The sequence below is a fragment of the Sarcophilus harrisii genome, chromosome 1 (assembly GCF_902635505.1).
Source record: "Sarcophilus harrisii chromosome 1, mSarHar1.11, whole genome shotgun sequence".
NCBI lineage: Eukaryota > Metazoa > Chordata > Mammalia > Dasyuromorphia > Dasyuridae > Sarcophilus > Sarcophilus harrisii.
Window position 1 is genome coordinate 431,320,689 of NC_045426.1, and position 19,256 is coordinate 431,339,944.

The window sequence follows — 19,256 nt, forward strand, 5'->3', positions numbered from 1 at the left end:
CTTCCTTGTCACAATAGTAATTTTCTATAGTCAGAAGCTTTTTTGTTGCCTGTTCATTTTCCTAGCTGGTTACTCATCTTTTAACTCTTTTTAAAGTAGGGTTCCGTTTCCAGGTTGGAGAGTGCACAGTCCCAAGCTGTCTTCAGAGATTCTTCTGGGAACCTGAACACAAGCCCTCTTTTCTGCCCTGGAACTGCTAAAAGTGTCCCTATCCCACTGTAGCTGTAAGAACTGGTATGCTAAAGCAAGAGTCCTGCTTAGCTGGTGCTGCAGCTAGGCTGGGACTATGCAAGGGATTGTGTACTGGACTCCCACACTATTGTCACAGACTGCCTCTGTCACTAAAAATGAATATTTCTATTTGGGAAGAGTGGTGGGTTTGGAAAAAATGTCTTAAAAAGTAAACAAAAGAAAAAAAAAACCCAACAAGGTACAAGTATCAACTTTAAAAGGTTACGACTTGTTTAAGATGTCAAAGCTACAGAAGATCAAGATGTGGAATTACAACTCAGGTTTCCTGTGTCCATGTTATTCTAAGCTAGCTCTCTCTCTACAATCAAAACTGCAGGTAACTGAAAGAGTAGCTGGGTAAAAGTAGGCTGCAACATATTAATCACCTTTTACCAAAAAAAGTAGCGTAAAAGACACCATCTAAAGTATTTACGAACAGAAAGAGACATCAGGTCAGCCATGTAGACTGCAGTGTTACACTAGTAACTTCCAATGCTTTGGGCAGATTCCTTAATGAACAAAAATGAACAGGATGAAAAAAATATGAAACATATAAAATATTAAAAAAATATGGATGGGTTGTGATCTGCACCAGGGGGAAAGATTCAAAATCCATAAGAGGGGACAAAAAAGGATATTCAGAATAATTTTTTGTTAGTCAAAAGTAGTATAAGAGACTAACTTTTCTGCAACTTTTGGCAATCCCAATTTTGAACTATGTTAAAGAACAACTTTGTTCAGTTAAACAATGCTCTAACTTGTATTATTTAATTTTAGTAAAGAAATTAGATCACTACAAAATAGATTTTTTTGGAGGAGGATAAGAGAGTCAGGGTTAAGTGACTGCCTAGGATCATACAGATAGTATCAAGTCTCAGAAGCAAGATTTGAACTTGGATCCTCATGACTCCAAAACTGGTAGTCTCTCTGGTGGCACCATCCCCGCAAGACTTTATTCTTTCACAATGTGTTATAATTATTACAAATATAAAATCTGCATGCTACATCTTACATAGTCATCACAATTTTCTATTAAGAATAGTTGGAATTTAACATAATGATCCATATTTATAACTCGATACTGTCTTTTTGATACTTATTTGCCAAGTAGTTCAATGAAAAGTATTTGCTACTTTTATGTTTCTGTAATTTGAAGATGCTGAAATTCTTGGATCATAGTAGATGCTGTTTCTCATACTACTTAAATGAATAGGCTACAAGGGATGATCAGCAAGGTAAAAATTATAATTTCATTATATGTATTTTTAAAAAATGACAAGTGGTATGACAGAATGGACCTAATTTACACCAGGGTCTCAACATCTTTTAGTCTGAAATGACATGGATGAAGAATGAGAGAAATATCTATAAACATAATTACATATATTTTTTTCTTCCTAATTACATATAGGAAGAAAAAAAATAAACCCAACTTCATTCACAAAATGACTAATAAAAATATCTAACAAGTTTGGATTCTAAGTTAGAATTCTAACTTAGTTGACTCAGGTATTTCTTGACAGAACATAAGCCAAGAGCCTTGTGCTTTCAGGGGAATTCCCATTACTAGTGAAACTATGTTTATGTGAAACATCAAAGTATTAGACAACATTTTGTAACTTTCTGTATTACTATCTAAAAGGCCTCTTTTTGAATAGATAGGGCTTATCACAGTTCCAAGGCAAATAGTAGAAGATTAATAGATGTTTATTGATTGAAACAGTAAGCTAAAATTCCCAAATCAAATAGCAAGAATGCCATGTCATTTTAATTTATTGAATGAGCACTGGAAGTTATTTAAAACTGGCTTGCTACTCCCATTGAGGAGGACAATTCCTCCTAATCCTAGTTTTGCAACTCCCAAAGTGTCTCTTAAAATTCAAGAGGTGTTCCAAGTCAAGGCAAAAATCAAATTAAGTTCCCTTTAAGTTAAAAGCAAAATTTATCCTCCAGAGCAATATTTTTGAGAGTGAAAGCAAGATGTAAAATCAAGATAAAGATAATAAAAGTACAAGGCAACTTCAGCAGCAGCTTTTACACAGACAAGTAAGGGTATGCATATTGTTGCTACAAAACTAAAGCAGTTTTATGTTGATGAACACACAAACAATCTTTTTGAGTATCTTATTAGATAAACTAGATCCCAAACTCCAATTGTTTCCATAATTACAAAACAATGTAGCTCTTCAGAACAACTGTTGGCGCTTTCCAGGGATTACTAGGTAACATTTTCAAGTCTGATAATTTTTCGTCTTGCAGGTCCGCAGGTGTTGTAACAAGTGTAATCTTAATTAAAAAAAAAAAAAAAAAGCAACTGGGCGTCTCGCCGCTTTCAGTTATAGTTATGTTAGGTGAACTGGAAAATTGGGAGTCTGAAGCACCTGGAATCAGCCATCAACAACAATCCCCTCAGCCACCCCCTACTTGGTCTTATTCTTCGTGCTCTGACTGGCTGAATTTCAATTCAAGCAAATAAACTGGTCGTCCCGAAGTTCCAACGGGCTATGGCATTTTTCCAAATCATGGCCGGAGGGTTTCGGTAATTGGGATTTTGTTTTGACTGCAAAGCCTAAGGAAGGGCCAGAGAAACCTTTTGCATCGCTTATTTATGTGGGGACCGCTTTCATTTCCTTGGATAAAAGTTTCCAACTAAAAGGCTGGATGCTAAATTTCGGAATTTCATTTTTTTCCCCTACGGACCAAGCAAGAGCTCACCCTCAAAGCGATTTCTCTATGCTAACTTTCTTAGGGGGGGGGTGTGGGGGGCGGGGGTCCCCACAAAGCTAGGGAAGGCTTAGAGGCCGGGTTTCTGGCGTCGGGGGATCAAAGCCCACATTCTCCCTCTCATCCCTCTGCATCACAGCAGGAACAAGTGCCCGAAGAGACGGATAAGGGAGCCTACAGCTAAGTGGGAACGGTTCATTTCTAAATCCCAGCGTGAGCCCGGGAGGTTACCCTCCGCCCGCTTCCCCCAGCAGGGCACCGCAGCTGCGGCGGCGGGTTCGAGCGCAGGCTTCGTCTCCGGGGCGGGGAGTCGGCCCTCCTAGGGATGCACGGTTGAGGGAGGGAGAGATAGCGCTCTCTAAAACTACGTGCTCGCGGCGGCTGCAGAAAGCGCCACCTTCCGGGCCAGAGAGAGGACCTCCGAGGTCCGGATGGCGAGGCCTAAGGCGCACGAGTTGTCGCCTCGTCTCCGGTTCGGAGGACGCCAGGGGCTCTTACCGCCTTGAGATCCAGGACTCCGTCCTTGGCCTCCTGCAGCAACGACACGAACTTGGTAGTGAGCAGCCCCAGGCTCTTCTCGTGGCGGCTACTGCCGCCGCCGCCGCTCCCGCCTCCACCGCCTGGGGGCGCTGCCGGCGGCTGTTGCGGCTGGGGGGGCTGCCCCTGACCCGGCGGCTGCTGCTGGCCGGAGCTCACGGGCTCCGCCGCCGCCGCCATGCCGCCCGCCGCCGCCTCGGGGCTCAGACCCCAAGCCCTCAGCCCCGCGGCCGACCCCGCGCGCCCGCAAAGCGCAGGTGCCCCGAGCAGCGCCCCTCCCCCGGCCCCGCGCGATGGCTCGGGCCCCGACCCCACCGCCCTCCTGCGAACTAAAACGCTTTAGCCCGGGGGCTGGGGGCGAGCGAGCGAGGGAAGAAGAGGGGAAACGCAGGGTGGAGAAAGGAGTTTAAATGGCCGGAAGTGACGCCAAAGCCCGCCGTTGCTCGGAGACGCTTTTTTTTCTCTTTGGGATTGGGTGAGTGGGAGATGGAGAGGAGATGCTTGAGATAATGGCATGAGTGTCGTCCCAGAAGAGCGTGATTAATATTTCACATCCGTGCTTTATTTCTGTTAGCCTCTGGCTCCGAGAAGAAGCTGGTCTTGTCACCTCCTTTGAAAATGATCAAAGGAGATAAAAAGAAATTAGGGGGGACAAGGGAGGCGGGGAAAAGTAAAGTTTGCGTCCAGCATAAACTTCTGAACACTAAAGTTGTTGAGTTCTGTTGTCTTAACTTAAAAAAAAAAAAAGAAAGAAAGAAAAAAGAAAAATCCTTGAACACCCGTTTTACCTGAACTGATTTCTGTTGTTCTTACCCAGAATTTTGTTCAGCTTTAGAGAAGCCTGTGTATAGGACTTAGGACAAGTTATAAAAAAATGGAATATACTCGAGTAAAATCAAATAATTTTAGTGCTGGAAGGAATCTTAGGAATGATTTCATCCAATTCTCCTATGAATTAAGCAACCAAAATATTTATTAAATTTCTACGATGTATGGGCACTGTTCTAGAGACCCTGGGAGATAAATACAAAGGGTAAAATAATCCCTACTTTCAACTCCATTCCCACCCCACGTGTCCTGATGGGCGATGTTCCTGCTAAGATCCTGGAAACAATTTGTATTTTGATACTTAGAAACTTAGTAGATTTAATGACTGTCGCTGGAAATCATTCTCCACATTATTACTGGTTACAAAAATGTTTGTCTTCTACTTTAAAAAAAAAAAAAAAAAAAGCTTTGACTTTTTCCTCCCATCAAATCCAGCTATCTCCTGCCTCTACCCCTTTGCTGAAATTGAAAAAAAATAAGGCTGTCTTGTTTTTACATCAAAATCATTTTCAAATGTGTCCCTTTCTCCTCATCACACAGTGAAACTTCTTTTATAATAATAAATAAACTGCAAAAGAAAATCAAACAACATAAGGGAAAGCATCTGACTATAAGAAAGATTCCATAGTTCATTTTTTCAACAAAAGAGGGGATTTTTTTTCTTCATTTCTTCTCTGGGCCTAAACTTGGACATCACAATTACACATTATCATTCTGCTTTGTTTTTTATGCACATTGCTGTCGTAGCTAAGTATATTATTTTCCTGAATCTGCTTCTTTTCACTTGCATCAATTTATGCACATTTCAAGGTTCTCTGAATTTTACATATTTATTGTTTCTTATGGCACAATAATGTTACATATCTTTCATGTCCTACAATTTTAAACAAATTTCCCAATTGATGTGCAGCCACTCACCGTTTTGAAGTTTGAAAAGTCATTACTAAATTGAAAGACTTACTTCCAAAAGCTTTCATTCCTTTCTCCCTAACCTTTGCAATCTGGCTTCTGCATGTAATTAATCACCAAGGCTGTTTTTAATTTTGTATTGTTTTGACTTTTCATCCTTTCTCTGCAGTTTTTTTTTGCAGCTGATCACCTTCTAGCCCTCTCCTACTGGCTGTTTTCTTTCCTTGTATTAGACACATCACCTTTTCCTGGTTTTCTTACACAGTTACTTCTTCCTTTGCTGGTTCCTTCTCAAATCTTCTCCATGCCTTTAATTGGTTATTCCCTAAAATTCTGTAAATTCCCTCTCCATCCTCCTCTCTTTCCCTTTTTTCTTTATTTTTCTTCTTCTCCTTCTCTCAATATGTATGTATATATGTATGCATGTATATATGCACATGCTTTCTCCTTTGGCAATATTCTTCACAACTTTGTCCCTTTTTCAGACAACTCTCAAATATTATTATCTCTATTCTCCAGGGCTCCAGATCCACAAAACCTATTACCTCAATTCCTAAAACTGCTTTTCGATCTAATTTCACTGTTTCTGTTGGCAACACCTCATACATTTCCCTATGTTTGACATTATAAATTCTACTTCATCTGCCTTTGGGGCAATATGGATTAGGAGAAAAGCTCTAGGGTCAGAAGACCTGTATTCTAATTACACTTCTGAAGTTTAATACCTGTGTGATCTTTGGTTCAAACATTTAATCTTGGCTTCATTTTCTTATTATATAAAATTAGAAGCTTGGACAAGATGTCTTCAGAAATCCCTTCCAGTGCTAGATCTATGATTCCATAATAGGTGTATATTAGAGGAAAAGTTACTGTTCTTGGAGTGAGCAGATTTGATTCCTGGGCCTACCACTAATCATGTAACTGAGCAAATCTCAGCTTTTCTAAGGCTATTTGTGCCTGTAAGATGGTGATCATAATACTTTTAGAAGCAAATATATTTTTTAAACTTTAATGTGCTATATGAACATTCTGTCTTATTACAGGATCTCCTACCCATCCCCTCCTCTCTATTTCCATTCCCCTAAAAGAATTTTGATTCCTTCTGGATTATTGTTATATCTTCCTAATAAGTCTTTCTGCTTCTTCTTAGCTCTTCTTCCTCGAATCCATACTTCTTTATTCAGCTATAATAATCTTCCTAGGCCATAAACATTGTCATGACATATAACTCTTCAAAATCTTCAGGGACTTCCTTTTGTGTCCATTCTTTTGCCTAACATTCAAGGGTCTCCACAACCTAGTAACACACGATCTTTCCAGCTTTATTGTATTTTGGTGCCTAGCTCAGTAACTGATATATAGTAGGCATTTAATAAATACTCAATAGATATTATTCTCCTCCATGTACTCTCTCCATAGCCAATGGACTATTCTGTTCTAAATCTCTTTCCCCATATCCTTGCTTCTCAAGCCAATGTTATTTCAGTGTTCCAGACGCCTCTTTGCTTTTTGAATTCCTACTCATCCTTCAAACTCCCAAACTGCTCCCCAGTGAAGCCTTTTTCTGGTTCACTTTCTCAGTAACAACTTTTCCCTTTTGATGTAACTATCATTATTATTGTGTACCTATTTCATTTATAAGTTTGGTAAAGACCTCTTTGAGTGAGAACCTACTACATCCTTAGGCAATCTTTCCCATTTTTGGAGACCCTTAATTGTTAGAAAATTTGTCTTTTTATTAAGCTTAAGTTGCCTTTTTGCAATTTCCCCTCATTGCTTTGAGTTCTACCTTCTGGGGTCAAGAATTTATCTATGTGACCATCCTTCAATTAAGAAAACTTCTATTTGCCTCCTAAATGTTATCTTCTCCAAGCTAAACATCTCCAGTGTGTTATGGTCAGATAAGACATGCAATAAAGTCTCCTCACCATCTAATCATCCTCTCCAGAATCCTTTTCAGATTCAGCAAGTGTTTCAGAATACAATACTCCAAATGTGAACTAAATACAATGGAATCATATCCTTTATATTAGAAAACATTCCTCTTGATGCAGTCTAAGGTCACCTAAGGGTTTGTTTGGTTTTTTGGGGGGATAGTCATGTGACACTTGCCTTGTATTGAGCTTGCAGTCTGCTAAAATCTTTGGCAAATTGCAAAGATTTTGCTTCCAAAAGTGGCAATAGAAAAAAAAAAACTTAAAAGTATTAATCAGCTGTAGAGAGATGTACAAAAGTACTAAGAAGAATGTTGGAGTGACGGGAATCAGGTGGGATTATGATGAAAAGGCTTCATGGACAAAGAAATTTTTCAATAGCACCTTGAAGGAAGGAATGTGGTTTGGCAGAGGAAAGAGGATGTATGGGAAATGGCATTTGTGATATATAATTTCAGGTAGAAACAGGTGGTTTAAAATCTGGAGAGTAAATAGATTTGCTTTCTTGGAGTTAATACCACAAGACCAGCAAAAAATAGTGGCACTAAGGTAAATAGGAACAAGATTAAGTCCTAAAACCAATAATTAGGAACTTTAATTTTATCATAGAAAGAACTGAAAGCCATTAAGGTGCTATGAGAAGGGGAGTAACAAACCTAACAGTATTTAAAAAATGTTGTTCTTGCTTTCTGTGTGTTTGGTGTACTAGAAGGACAAGTTTAGTAAGGATTGATATAATCCTTTTTTTTTGATATGCTGATTAGAGGATGAATGAAGTATTAAAGCTGATGAAAAACTTACTTAGTAAATATTAAGTTTCTTCTATGCATCAGGTACTTTGCTAAATGTTGGAGATACATGAAGAAGCAAAAGACAGCTCCTGCCCTCAAGAAATTCCTTTAATATGGAGATAACCCATCAAGTTTATATATATATATATATATATATATATATATATATATATATGCATACAGATATACACATATGTTGGAGATACATGAAGCATATAGATATATAGAAGTGTGTGTGTGTGTATGTAACCACACATACAAGTAAGGTATATGTTGTTTAAGAGGGATTGGGATAGGCTTCCTGTAGAAGAAGGGATTTTAGTTGAGACTTAAAAGAAGCCAGGGAAGTCGAGCAAATATGAGGAGAGTGTGCATTCCGAGCATGGAGGCATAAATTTCCAGAGAAAATATCTGGAGTTATGTAGAGGGCTGAAACTCAGAATTAGACAAGAGAGCACTTAAGGCTACCTATTTGATGTGAGACAATGGCTCTATTAGCATATATTTGGATGATGGCTGTCCTCACCATTGGTGCTTGCTGAAATGTCCTGACTCTGGCTGACCCTAAGGCCCTCCAGGGAGCTAGCCCATACAAAAGGGGGGAAATATCTTATTTATAGAACAGTGAAGTGTCCACTGTCACTGGACAAGAGTGTTGGATAGTATGTGTAAAAAGACTAGATACATAGGAGGGAGCTAGGTTCTGAAATTTTTTTTTTTTTTAACACAAATCAGATTACAAAGGATTGTGCAAGGTGAATTTGGATAAAAATGTTTAATGTTGGCAGAATATCTAAATAAAAATGCTCAGCTGGAGCTGTCAATAAAGAACTGGGGGTGGACCACATATGGGTGGCAAACTATGACTTATACAAGAAGTCACAGATAAAAATAGGATACAACTGCAGGTAATGGAGAAAAGGAAAGAAATTAGTGATCAACAGAGTTATTATTAAAGGACTACTCAGCTGGAGACACAAAGTTAAAAAAAAATTAGTTTGCCTCAAGAAGCTTATATTCTATTGGAAAGGGGACTACAGACATATTTACAGAGTAGTTTTTCTGTTGTGTCTGATTCTTTGTGACTCCATTTGGAGTTTTCTTGGCAGAGGTACTGGATTGATTTGCTATTAGGAAATAGCAATTCTCCAGCTCATTTTACAGATAAGGAACTGAGGCACATAGGGCTAAGTGACTTGCTCAGGGTCACACAGCTAGTGAGACTACACATTTGAACTGAGGAAGTCTTTTGATTCTTGGCATTCTATCCCCTGCACTATCAAGCTGCTCCAAGTTAGTATATGTATAAAATAAACTGATTTTGAAAAGGGGCACTAATAAGAGAATAAAAGATTTTTGAAGGTTTTTAGGTAGGTGCTCCTACCTAAACTGAAAATTGAAGAGAGAGGGAGAGAATTTCAGTATAGGGGACAAAGGTAGGGAGATGGGGGAATAAAATGGTGAGCTTGTGTACAAAGCAAATAGATCAGTTACCTGGAACATTTAGTGTTTGAGGGTAAAAGACATAATTTAAAAGGAAGGTGTTACTTTTTTTTTATTATTATAGCTTTTTATTTACAAGATATATGCATGGATTATTTTTCAGCATTGACAATTGCAAAACCTTTTGTTTCAACTTTTCCCCTCCCTTCCTCCAAACCCTTCCCCCAGATGGCAGGTTGACCAATACATGTTAAATATGTTAAATACAATACATGTCCATACAGTTATTTTGCTGTACAAAAAGAATAGGACTCTGAAATAGTGTACAATGAGCCTGTGAAGGAAATAAAAAATGCAGGCAGACGAAAATAGAAGGATTGGGAATTCTATGTAGTGGTTCATAGTCATCTAGAGTTCTTTTGCTGGGTGTACCTGATTCAATTCATTACTGCTCTATTGGAACTGATTTGGTTCATCTCATTGTTGAAGAGGGCCACATCCATCAGAATTGATCATCATATAGTATTGTTGTTGAAGTATATAATGATCTCCTGGTCCTGCTCATTTCACTCAGCATAGGCTTTTCTTAATTACTTATTACTTCTCACTTATTACTTCTAAGGTCAAGATCAGAACCTTCTGGTTAGCATTTAGAGCCCTTAATTACCTGACCCTGATTTACCTTTTCAATCTTTTTAGATTCAGGAAGACTACAGTTCAGGAAAACTCCATTCCAGACAAACTGACCTCCTCACTGTTCTTTAGAAGGCAAATTCCCATCTCCAATTTCTGGGACTTTACTCTGTGTCTAGAATCTCTTTACTTCTCACCTTGTCTTGTAGAATGCCTAGTGTTCTTCAAGGCTCAACTCAGTATCATCCTCTATACGAAACTTGTACCAATCTCAATTGCTAGTGCCTTCCTCATGCCAGTTACCTTTTATTTACTGTCTATATATTTAGAGACCTAGGTACATGTTATTAGCTTTCCCATATCCTCCACTAAATTGTAAGCTTCTCAAGGAAATTGTTTCACCTTTGTTTTCATAGCCCTAGCACCTCGCACTGTGCCTGCATATAGTACAAAAACTAAATCAGTACTGATTGACTGACCTTAGTCAATAAAATGCTTTTCAGCTACTTTAAGTATTTTACTAAAAACATCAACCTACCAGTCCATTAGTATCTTAACAGTTATCATGAGGGTGGTAGTAATGATTAAAAAATATTTTGGATTTACTTATGTCTTTTCTCTTATAGAAAAACTAAAAAATCCTGTTTTAAAAATAGTACATATATTTGGAAACAACTTCTAAAAGAAATAAGACAAAATTGCCTTCAGTTTATTTTGACAATACATTCTTTGACATATAAGTATAAATAATTTAACAAAACTATACATATATTTAGTAAATACTTGATCAAAAAAGGCTTTAAAATATATTCATATTGGAATATATAGAAAGAGATTTTTAAAGGCACAGCAGCTGGAATATTTGATTGCTGATAATATGATCTATATTAGATTTACAAGACCCTTTCAACTTGATGAAATCTCAGGACCATCAAAATTCTTCCTGAATATCACTTAAAGCAAAAGTAAGTCGCTTTATTTTTTCCTCCATAGCCTTTTTGTTTCGTGCTGTTTCATGCAGAAGTTGACGCATCTCATCTTCAACCTGGGAAACCTAAATAGAAAACCAAGATTTAGAACATTTTAAATTTTCTTAATATCAAAATGTGTTTATAAAAGAACTATTAGAAAAAATGTATGAGTCAATCTAATTAGTTCATAGAATCTGTTCCCTTAGAAATTTTTTATTGTGACATTTTAAAATTACTATTACTAAAATAAAGTGAAAGTTAAAATTACTAAAGTGGATCTATTTAAAAATTAAGATGAGTGTTCTATAAACAGAAAAATATTCTAAAGATGGTTTTAAACCGGGGCATTGTAATAAAAATGTTTGTTTTTCTCCACCATTTTCATTGTTTGGTAGAATTTTTAAATATCTAACATAATTATCTTCTTGTGAAATTCATCTCTTAATTTCTTTGAAAACACATCTGGTTTTCTTCCTACTTCATTGCTCAATAAATGTCTTTCCTTTAACATCTTCTTGTCCAGCTCCTTGATTGTTATTTCTCCAAACTAGCTAGACTCCTGCTATTTTTCTCTAAATTTTTTTTCTCAAAAAGCTACTCTACTCTCATAGCTAAAACAATTAGTTCTATGTGGTGTGACTGCCAAGTCTGCCCTCTTGTTCACTTAATCTCTACTTGCAACTTTTTTAGAAAATTCAATTTTATTTTCAATTCCAAATGCCGCTCTTTTCACTTTCCTATTCTCCAGTCCTTTGAGAAAGCAAAAACAAACAAACAACCCCCCCCCCCCAAAAAAAAAAACCTATTGCAAATATGTATAGTTGAGCCAAATAAATTTCCACTTTGGTTAGGTCTAATAAAATTGATACAATCTCATTCTACAACTTTAAGTATCACATTTACTCTGGATATTTATTTGCCTTTCTATTTCTGTACCTTTCCATTTTAAAATTCTAAATCTCCAACTGTCATATTCATGTAAATACTTGTATTTCTCAGAATCATATCAAAATTAATAAGAAAAATCAGACTTTATTTGTTGGCCTCTCCTAAACTTCCTATTTCACAAATAATCACTAACTAAAAAGATGCCTGTAATCCTTCATCAGAAAAGCATTTTATTTGAGCAGTTTTTTTTCCTAAGGGCCAGGATAGGTTGTGCTAATCCATTAACATTTAACCAAAATTTTTTTGGTGAAATCGCTGCCTGTGGATAAGGATACAATGCTCTGTTGCAGAACACAGTACATTAGCAAATCCATGTTGAAATCAAAATTTAGAAAATTGTCTCCTGATTAGCAACTCTCACTGACTCAAGTGTTACCAACATCTTGGTTTGGAATCAATTACCTCTAGATGTCATTCTTTACACTGATATAGTCTTGAAATCTGCCCCACCACAATTGTATGAGTCATGTCACTTAACTATACAATGTTACACTGGATATGGAAGTTAAAAAATGTCTTGATCAACATTACCTTTTCATTTGCAGCATCAATTTGCTTTTGTTTTTCATTTGCCAGCTGAAGAAGTTCTGCCTGATGGGCTGCAACCATTGTTTCAAGTTGCTTTCTAAAACTATCATCCATAGAATGAAGCCTTTCCATAGTAGCCCTGTAGGAAGCACATACAAAGTCATTTTACTTATTTTGGTGGCTTTACTTATTTTCTAAAAGGATATTTTTTTCTAAAACATAAATATCTGCTTCTGAACACAAAAAATCCCAAGAGTTATTTAAAAGTAAATATTACTTTTGATTTTGAAGACTTTTGTCTCTTTCTTCAATGAGTTTCTTTTCTTTGGTTTCAAATTTCTCTTTCATTTGTTTAACTTGTACCTCAAGACCACTTAATAGTTCTCCTTTGTCTTGCCACTTCTTATTAATTGCACTGAAATGAAAGCAAAAGGCTTTAGAAAGAAATTTGTATGGTAATTTAATAGGCCATAATCGTTTTTCATTCATTTAGAAGGCAGCAAAGTAGTGTAGAGGATAAAGTGCTTGGTTCTGAAGTCAGGAAAAGTCTGAGTTCAAATCCAGCTACAGGTATGTAATAGCTATATGATCTTAGGCTACAGTCATTTAGCCTCTGTTTGTTCCACTTTCTTCACCTGTAAAATGGGAATAATAACAACAATAAACCTACTTCCCAGAAATATTGTGAAGATTAAAAATTTTTTTTAAATGTACAATGCCTGGCACATGAGGTACTTAAAAAATGCTAACTATGATGATGAGGATGATAACTGTCACATACCTGTAGGCTTTCTCAATATCCTCAAGTTCTGCTTCCTTTTCTTTCAACTGTTGTTTTAGATCCTCTTTCCTCTCACACTGCTGCTCCAGTTTCTCCATTAGCTCTTCCAGTTGTGCAGCTTTTTCATCAAGCTGTTCTTGAGTATTTTTATGTATTTCAATGATTTCTTCTCGTAACTTTCTAATAATGTCATCTCTTTCCTGTAAGTTCTTTGTAGAAAAACCAGTATGTTATTTTTTACTATCCCTGAAATGTTATTTTGCTACTTTACAAGGTAATGTAAGAAAAGGATATCTTAAAAGTTAAGAAATAACTTGAAAGTTTATTGTGAAAGGTATTTAAGGAACTATTTACTGTGAAATTTATAAAAAGTACAAATAACTAATACACGTTTATATTAAATGTGAATAAGAATTATCAAGGATTTTTAATCCTTTATATTTTTATTTTACTAAGTAATCAATTATGAATGAGATGCATTTGTTTTTTAAAACAAACTCCAAGATCCCATTAGAACCTCAGTTTTAATGTTCTAATATGATGAAAATAATCCCTTGTACATATGGAGGATTTGCAAAATTAATTCATATTAAATAAAAATTAAGAAATATATATTATGTAGAAGTTTTAGGAGGTAGAAGAGGTTAAAAACTAAAATAAAATATATGATTAATTCTAAAAAGGATTATGAATACATGTGAGCTGTGAAAAAAGATTAAAAATAGATTCATATGCTTCAACCTGCTTAAAAAAAAAACCATGGAGGGATATTTACAGTTGCTTTATAAAAAAGAGGAAGGGGCTCAGTGTCCAAGATGTTGGATACTTGTTAATCTGGCAAATTGATAGGCATATGGTAAAACTGAAGCTCTCTATCTCATATTATCAAAGGAAAAAATAGGAAATATTGCTACCATCCTATTGTACATCATTTAGTCAGATAAGGACTTCATCTGATCCTGCTACTTACTACCCTTTTCTTCACTTAACATTAGGACTGATGTGTTGAAAACAGTAACTACAGATATTAACAAAATCCTATTAGTTAGTACTTTTTAATTTCTAGCTTTCTCCTTAACTCCCCATGAGTACATGAGTAAAAGCATGATCAAAATGGCAATTTTGGTGTTCACAAAGCGTAGAGGTCTGCCATCTTTTGCTGAGACATGTGCCCCATTGTAATATAGTATAATTATTTTCTAAATCTATTAAGGACATCAAGTGAAGGGTGGAGCTCTCCCAATATTCCCCAAAAAACACCTTTGAAATAATATCTCAAAAATAGAATTCTAAAGCAGCAAAACCAACAAAAGATCAGGGAGACACATTTTACCAACCCAAGATGACTCAGGATGTTGGGAGGAGAGATATTTTTAAACTTCCAATAGTATTTATTTTTTCAAATACATGTATAGGTAATTTTCAACATTAATTTTTGTCAAACTTTGTGTTTTAATTTTTTCTCTCTTCTTCTCTCCTTTATTTCCCACCTCCCCAAGGACAGCAATCAATCTGATATAGGTTAAATATGTGTAATTCTTTTAAACATATTTCTTGTTGTGCAAGAAAAATAAGATCAAAGGGGGGAGGGAAACCATGAGAAAGAATAAAACAAACAAAAAGATGAAAAGTCTATGCTTCAATCCATTCAGTCTCCATAGTTTTCTTTCTGGATACAGATGGCATTTTCCATTCCATTTCCACTGGAAATTTAATCAGCCACATTCATCAGTTGATCATCACATAATCTTGTTACTTTGTACAATGATCTGGTTCTGCTCATTTCACTTAACATCAATTCATGAAGTCTTTCCAGGCTTTTGTGAAATTAGCCGGCTCATCTTCTTAAAGAACAATAATATGCCATTACATTCTGCTACAAACATTTTTGCACATGTGGGTCCTTTCCCCCTTTCTGTGATTTCTATGCAATTCAGATCTAGTAAAGACACTGCTGGACAAAGGGTATGCACAGTTTTATAGCCCTTTGAACATAGTTCCAAATCGCTCTCCAGAATGGTTAGATCAATTCACAACTCCACTAGCAATATATGTTCCAGTTTTCCCACATCCCTTGCAACATTTATCATTATCTTTTCCTATCATCTTAGCCAATCTGAGAGATATGAAGTGGTACCTCAGAATTCTCTTAATTTGCATTTCTCTAATCAATAATGATTTAGAGCTTTTTTAATATTACTTGAAAAGATTTTAATTTCTTCATCTGAAAATTATGTTTATATCCTTTGACTATTTGTCAATCGGGAAATGACTCATATTCTTATGAATTCGAGTCAATTCTCTATATATTTTAGAAATGAGGCCTTTATCAGAAATACTGATTGCAGTTTTTTTTTTTTTTAAACCACCTTTTTGCTTTCTTTTCTAATCTTGGCTGCATTGTATTTGTGTAAAACCTTTTTAACTTAATGTAATTAAAATTATCCATTTTGTATTTCATAATGTTCTTTAGTTTTTCTTTGGCTATAAATTTCTCTCTTCTCCACAGATCTGATAGGTAAACTATCCTTTGCTCTGCTAATTTGCTTATAATACCAACCTTTATGTCTAAATTGTGAACCTATTTCAACTTAATACTGATATGTGTGTAAGATGTTGGTCAATGTCTATTTTCTGCCATACTATTTTCCAATTTTCCTAGCAATTTCTTTCAAATACCGAGTTCTTATCCCAGAAGCGGGAAGTCTTTGGGTTTATAGTCATTGACTATTGTGTCTTGTGTACACCTAACCTATTTTACTGATGGGAGGAGAGATCTGTAACAGAAGTGGAGGCCGGCCCATAGACTATGTAGATGCAAAATCAGAGGTGGGAGTAAATAGGGATAAGGGAAGGGTTTATGACCAAACAAGAGATGAGAGGATCATGGAAAGTAAAATGTATAATTCTGATCACATGAAATTAAAAAGGTTTTGTACAAATAAAAATAAAGCAGCCAAAATTAGTAGGAAAACGGAAAATTAGGGAAAAATTTATGGCAAGTTCCTCTGAAAAAAGATTCATTTCTCAAATATATAAAGAACTATGCTAAATTTATGAGAAAAGAAAAACCATCTCCAATTGATAAATGGTAAAAAGAAATGAAAAGAAGTTTTTAGAAGGCGGCAAAGTTATCAACAATCACATAAAAAGTGCTCAAAATTACTACTGATTAGAGAAATGAAAATTTAAACAACTCTTAAAATACCACCTTATACCTAACATGACAAATTGGGGCTAATATGACAGAAAAGGAAAATAACAAATGGTAGAAGAACAGGAAAAATTGGAATATTAATGCACCATTGATGGGATTATGAACTTGTTCACTACTCATGAGGACAATCTGTAACTTTGCCCAGAAGTCTATAAAACTGCATACCATTTGAACCAGAAATATCACTAGTAGGTCCAGAGAGATCAAAGAAAAGAGCAAAAGGAACTACAAAATTTGTAGAAAAATATTTATGGTTCCTCTTTTGGTAGTGGCAAAGAATCAGAAACTGAGAGGTGGGCAACCTCTTGGGAAATTGTTGAACAAGCTATGCTATATGATTGTGATGTAAAATTTCTATGCTGTTAGAAATGATGAGAATGGTTTCAGAAAAATTTGGGAAGATTTATATGATCTGATGTAAATTTATGTGAGCATTATATACAGAGTACATCATTGTACACAGTAATTGCAATATTTTTATGACAATCAACTGAAGTGAAAGTCTTTGCTACTCTAAACAATACATTAATCTAAGGTGATTTCAAAGGATCAAATAAGAAAAATTGCTATATATCTCCTGAGTGAGGATTGAAACAATTTTTTCTATTTTATTTTTCTGTGCATGTGTGTGTGTATATTTTACAATATGACTAATATGAAAATGTTTTGTATAACTTCATATATATATAGGTTATATCTCACTGCTTACCTTCTCAAAGGGTATTGGAGAGGCAGGTGGGAGAGAATTTGAAACTCAAAAATTTTAAAAATGAATATTAATTTTTTTTTTACAATTAATTGGGAAATATTTAATGAAATAAATAAAAATATATTTTAAAAAATCAACTGAACTCCAAAGCCTCTGGAGTTCCACTGAGTGACAGTCTATAATTAGGAGAGCAAGAATTGAAAAACAATGCAGATAATGTATTTTGAATTTATCCCATCATCTAGCTTATGATTAAGTTGGTTTAATAATTCTAGTTGTTCTTTACTTTGGAAAAAAGCATGGAATACACGGCATGAGTAAGAGGGTTAGAAATGGAAGGAAAGAGGATACTTGATGCTTAGGGCCTTGAAATACTATATCTAATAGTATTCTAAAGGGAAAAGTTTACCTGAATAAATTTCAACAAGTGGTTTGAATTCAATATATTTAAAATTGAAATCAAGGGGATGAGAATGGAACGCAGAATTACAAAAAGATTAAAAAAAGCCATATTTTTAAAAAAGGGAGAGAGCTTACTGTTTACAAAAGGCTGCTTCACAAATAGTAGGAAAAAAGAACCAGTTACCTCTCCTGTGAGTCCACAAAAAGTTACATTTAGAAAGATAAAAACAAGAAAATAAATAGTTGGTAGCTAAACAAAGAACAAACTGTGATGTTGACATGAAATCTGTCATAAAAATATGACACTGAAAAACTCTTAAAATCACTTTTAGCTACTATAATTCTGTATCTAATTCCAGCAGTTATTGTAAATTTTGCCAAATCTGCCATGTCTCTTGCTAAAGAAAAAATATTTAATATCAAAAATAATGTCAAACTCACTTCTTTCAATTTTCTAATGGTTTCAGTTTGGTCTTCTATAATTTTGACCTTAATTTTTAAAGAATCACTGTCACATTCATTTAGCTTCCGAAGAGATTCATTCTCTGTAGTTAAAACTTCAATTTTTGCCTCCAGTTTCCCACAGTTTTGGGCTAGCGATGCTCCTAAATTAAAAAAAATGTAAGCATTATTAAAATGTAATGCATCATATATTTCAAAAACATTTTTATTACAGGAAATTATTTTTTAAAAAAGGAAATAGTTCTGAATTAAGGAAATTCCCATATTTAACTGTAGAAAAAAATTCAAAATGTTGTTCCTTTAATTACTTCCAATGCTATTTTTAAAACCACCAAATTTGAATATATCGTGTTATAAACTTCAGGTATTTCATAACTTCTGTACTGGAATATGCAGCACAATCAAAATGAGTTTTAAAAAATTTACATAGTAAATTCAATTGACAAAATGGCATTGCACTATATTTTCAGTTATTAATCAATCAAGAAACACTTCTTAAACATCAACCAAATGTCAGGCATTAAGCTAGGAACATATTTTATTGAGTGAAAATATAAGTAAATACAAAAAAAGAATAATGTTGAGAAAGAGATACTAGCAATTGCAGGAAATCAGAAGTGTCCTAAAATAGAAAGGGGCATTTGAATTAGAATTTGCTTATTTTTTCCTTCCTCTTTTAAAATGGCTTTAAAATGGTAAGTTTCCAATGAATAGATATTTATATCCCCCATCCCCATCATTAAATAAAAATAAGCTCCTCAAATTTGCATAATTAAGCAAAACAAATCCCTACAATTACCACATCAAAAATATGACTTATTCTGCATTTTAAATTCTCTCAGAAGATACGTTTATTATTTCTTTGACAAAAAGACACTATTGCAATCATATACAAAATTATTCTTCTATTCCCCAAATGATGGGCACTCTTTTAGTTTCCAGTTCATTTCTACTATAAAGAGTTGCCATAAATATTTTTGTACATATGAGATTCTTTTTCTCTTTCTTTGATCATTTTGGGGTATAGGTCTAATAGTGGTATTGAGCTGAGCTTTGAAGAAAACTAGTGGTTCTAATGAATATCAGTATGATTTATAAAATATCAATAGTATTTCCTGACAGTATTGTAACTAATACTGCTCTTATTATCACAGTTGGAAAAATGGCCTACTTGTTGTCAGGAAGAACTGGGTCAAGTTAGTCACTTA

General features: G+C 35.1%; 2 protein-coding genes across 5 annotated transcripts in view; both read right to left on the bottom strand.

Moving 5' to 3' along the window:
- E2F5 (E2F transcription factor 5) overlaps positions 1-3,719 on the bottom strand; it is a 32,121-nt gene extending 28,402 nt beyond the window's left edge. Inside the window, exon 1 of the mRNA XM_031946205.1 lies at positions 3,454-3,719. Coding sequence (XP_031802065.1) covers positions 3,454-3,672 — 219 coding nt within the window. The 5' untranslated portion in view covers positions 3,673-3,719. The remainder of the gene's footprint in view (positions 1-3,453) is intronic.
- A 6,999-nt stretch (positions 3,720-10,718) lies between these two features.
- LRRCC1 (leucine rich repeat and coiled-coil centrosomal protein 1) overlaps positions 10,719-19,256 on the bottom strand; it is a 39,005-nt gene continuing 30,467 nt past the window's right edge. For 3 of the 4 annotated variants that reach the window (XM_023495951.2, XM_031946209.1, XM_031946210.1), the window contains 5 exons: positions 18,028-18,191; positions 13,259-13,467; positions 12,755-12,892; positions 12,481-12,616; positions 10,719-11,084 (listed from right to left, as the gene is read on the bottom strand). In XM_023495951.2, the coding sequence (XP_023351719.2) occupies positions 10,962-11,084; positions 12,481-12,616; positions 12,755-12,892; positions 13,259-13,467; positions 18,028-18,191 (770 nt within the window). In that variant the 3' untranslated portion in view covers positions 10,719-10,961. Of the gene's footprint in view, positions 11,085-12,480; positions 12,617-12,754; positions 12,893-13,258; positions 13,468-14,926; positions 15,103-18,027; positions 18,192-19,256 lie in introns of those variants that run through there. The other variant, XM_031946208.1, reaches the window with a different exon arrangement.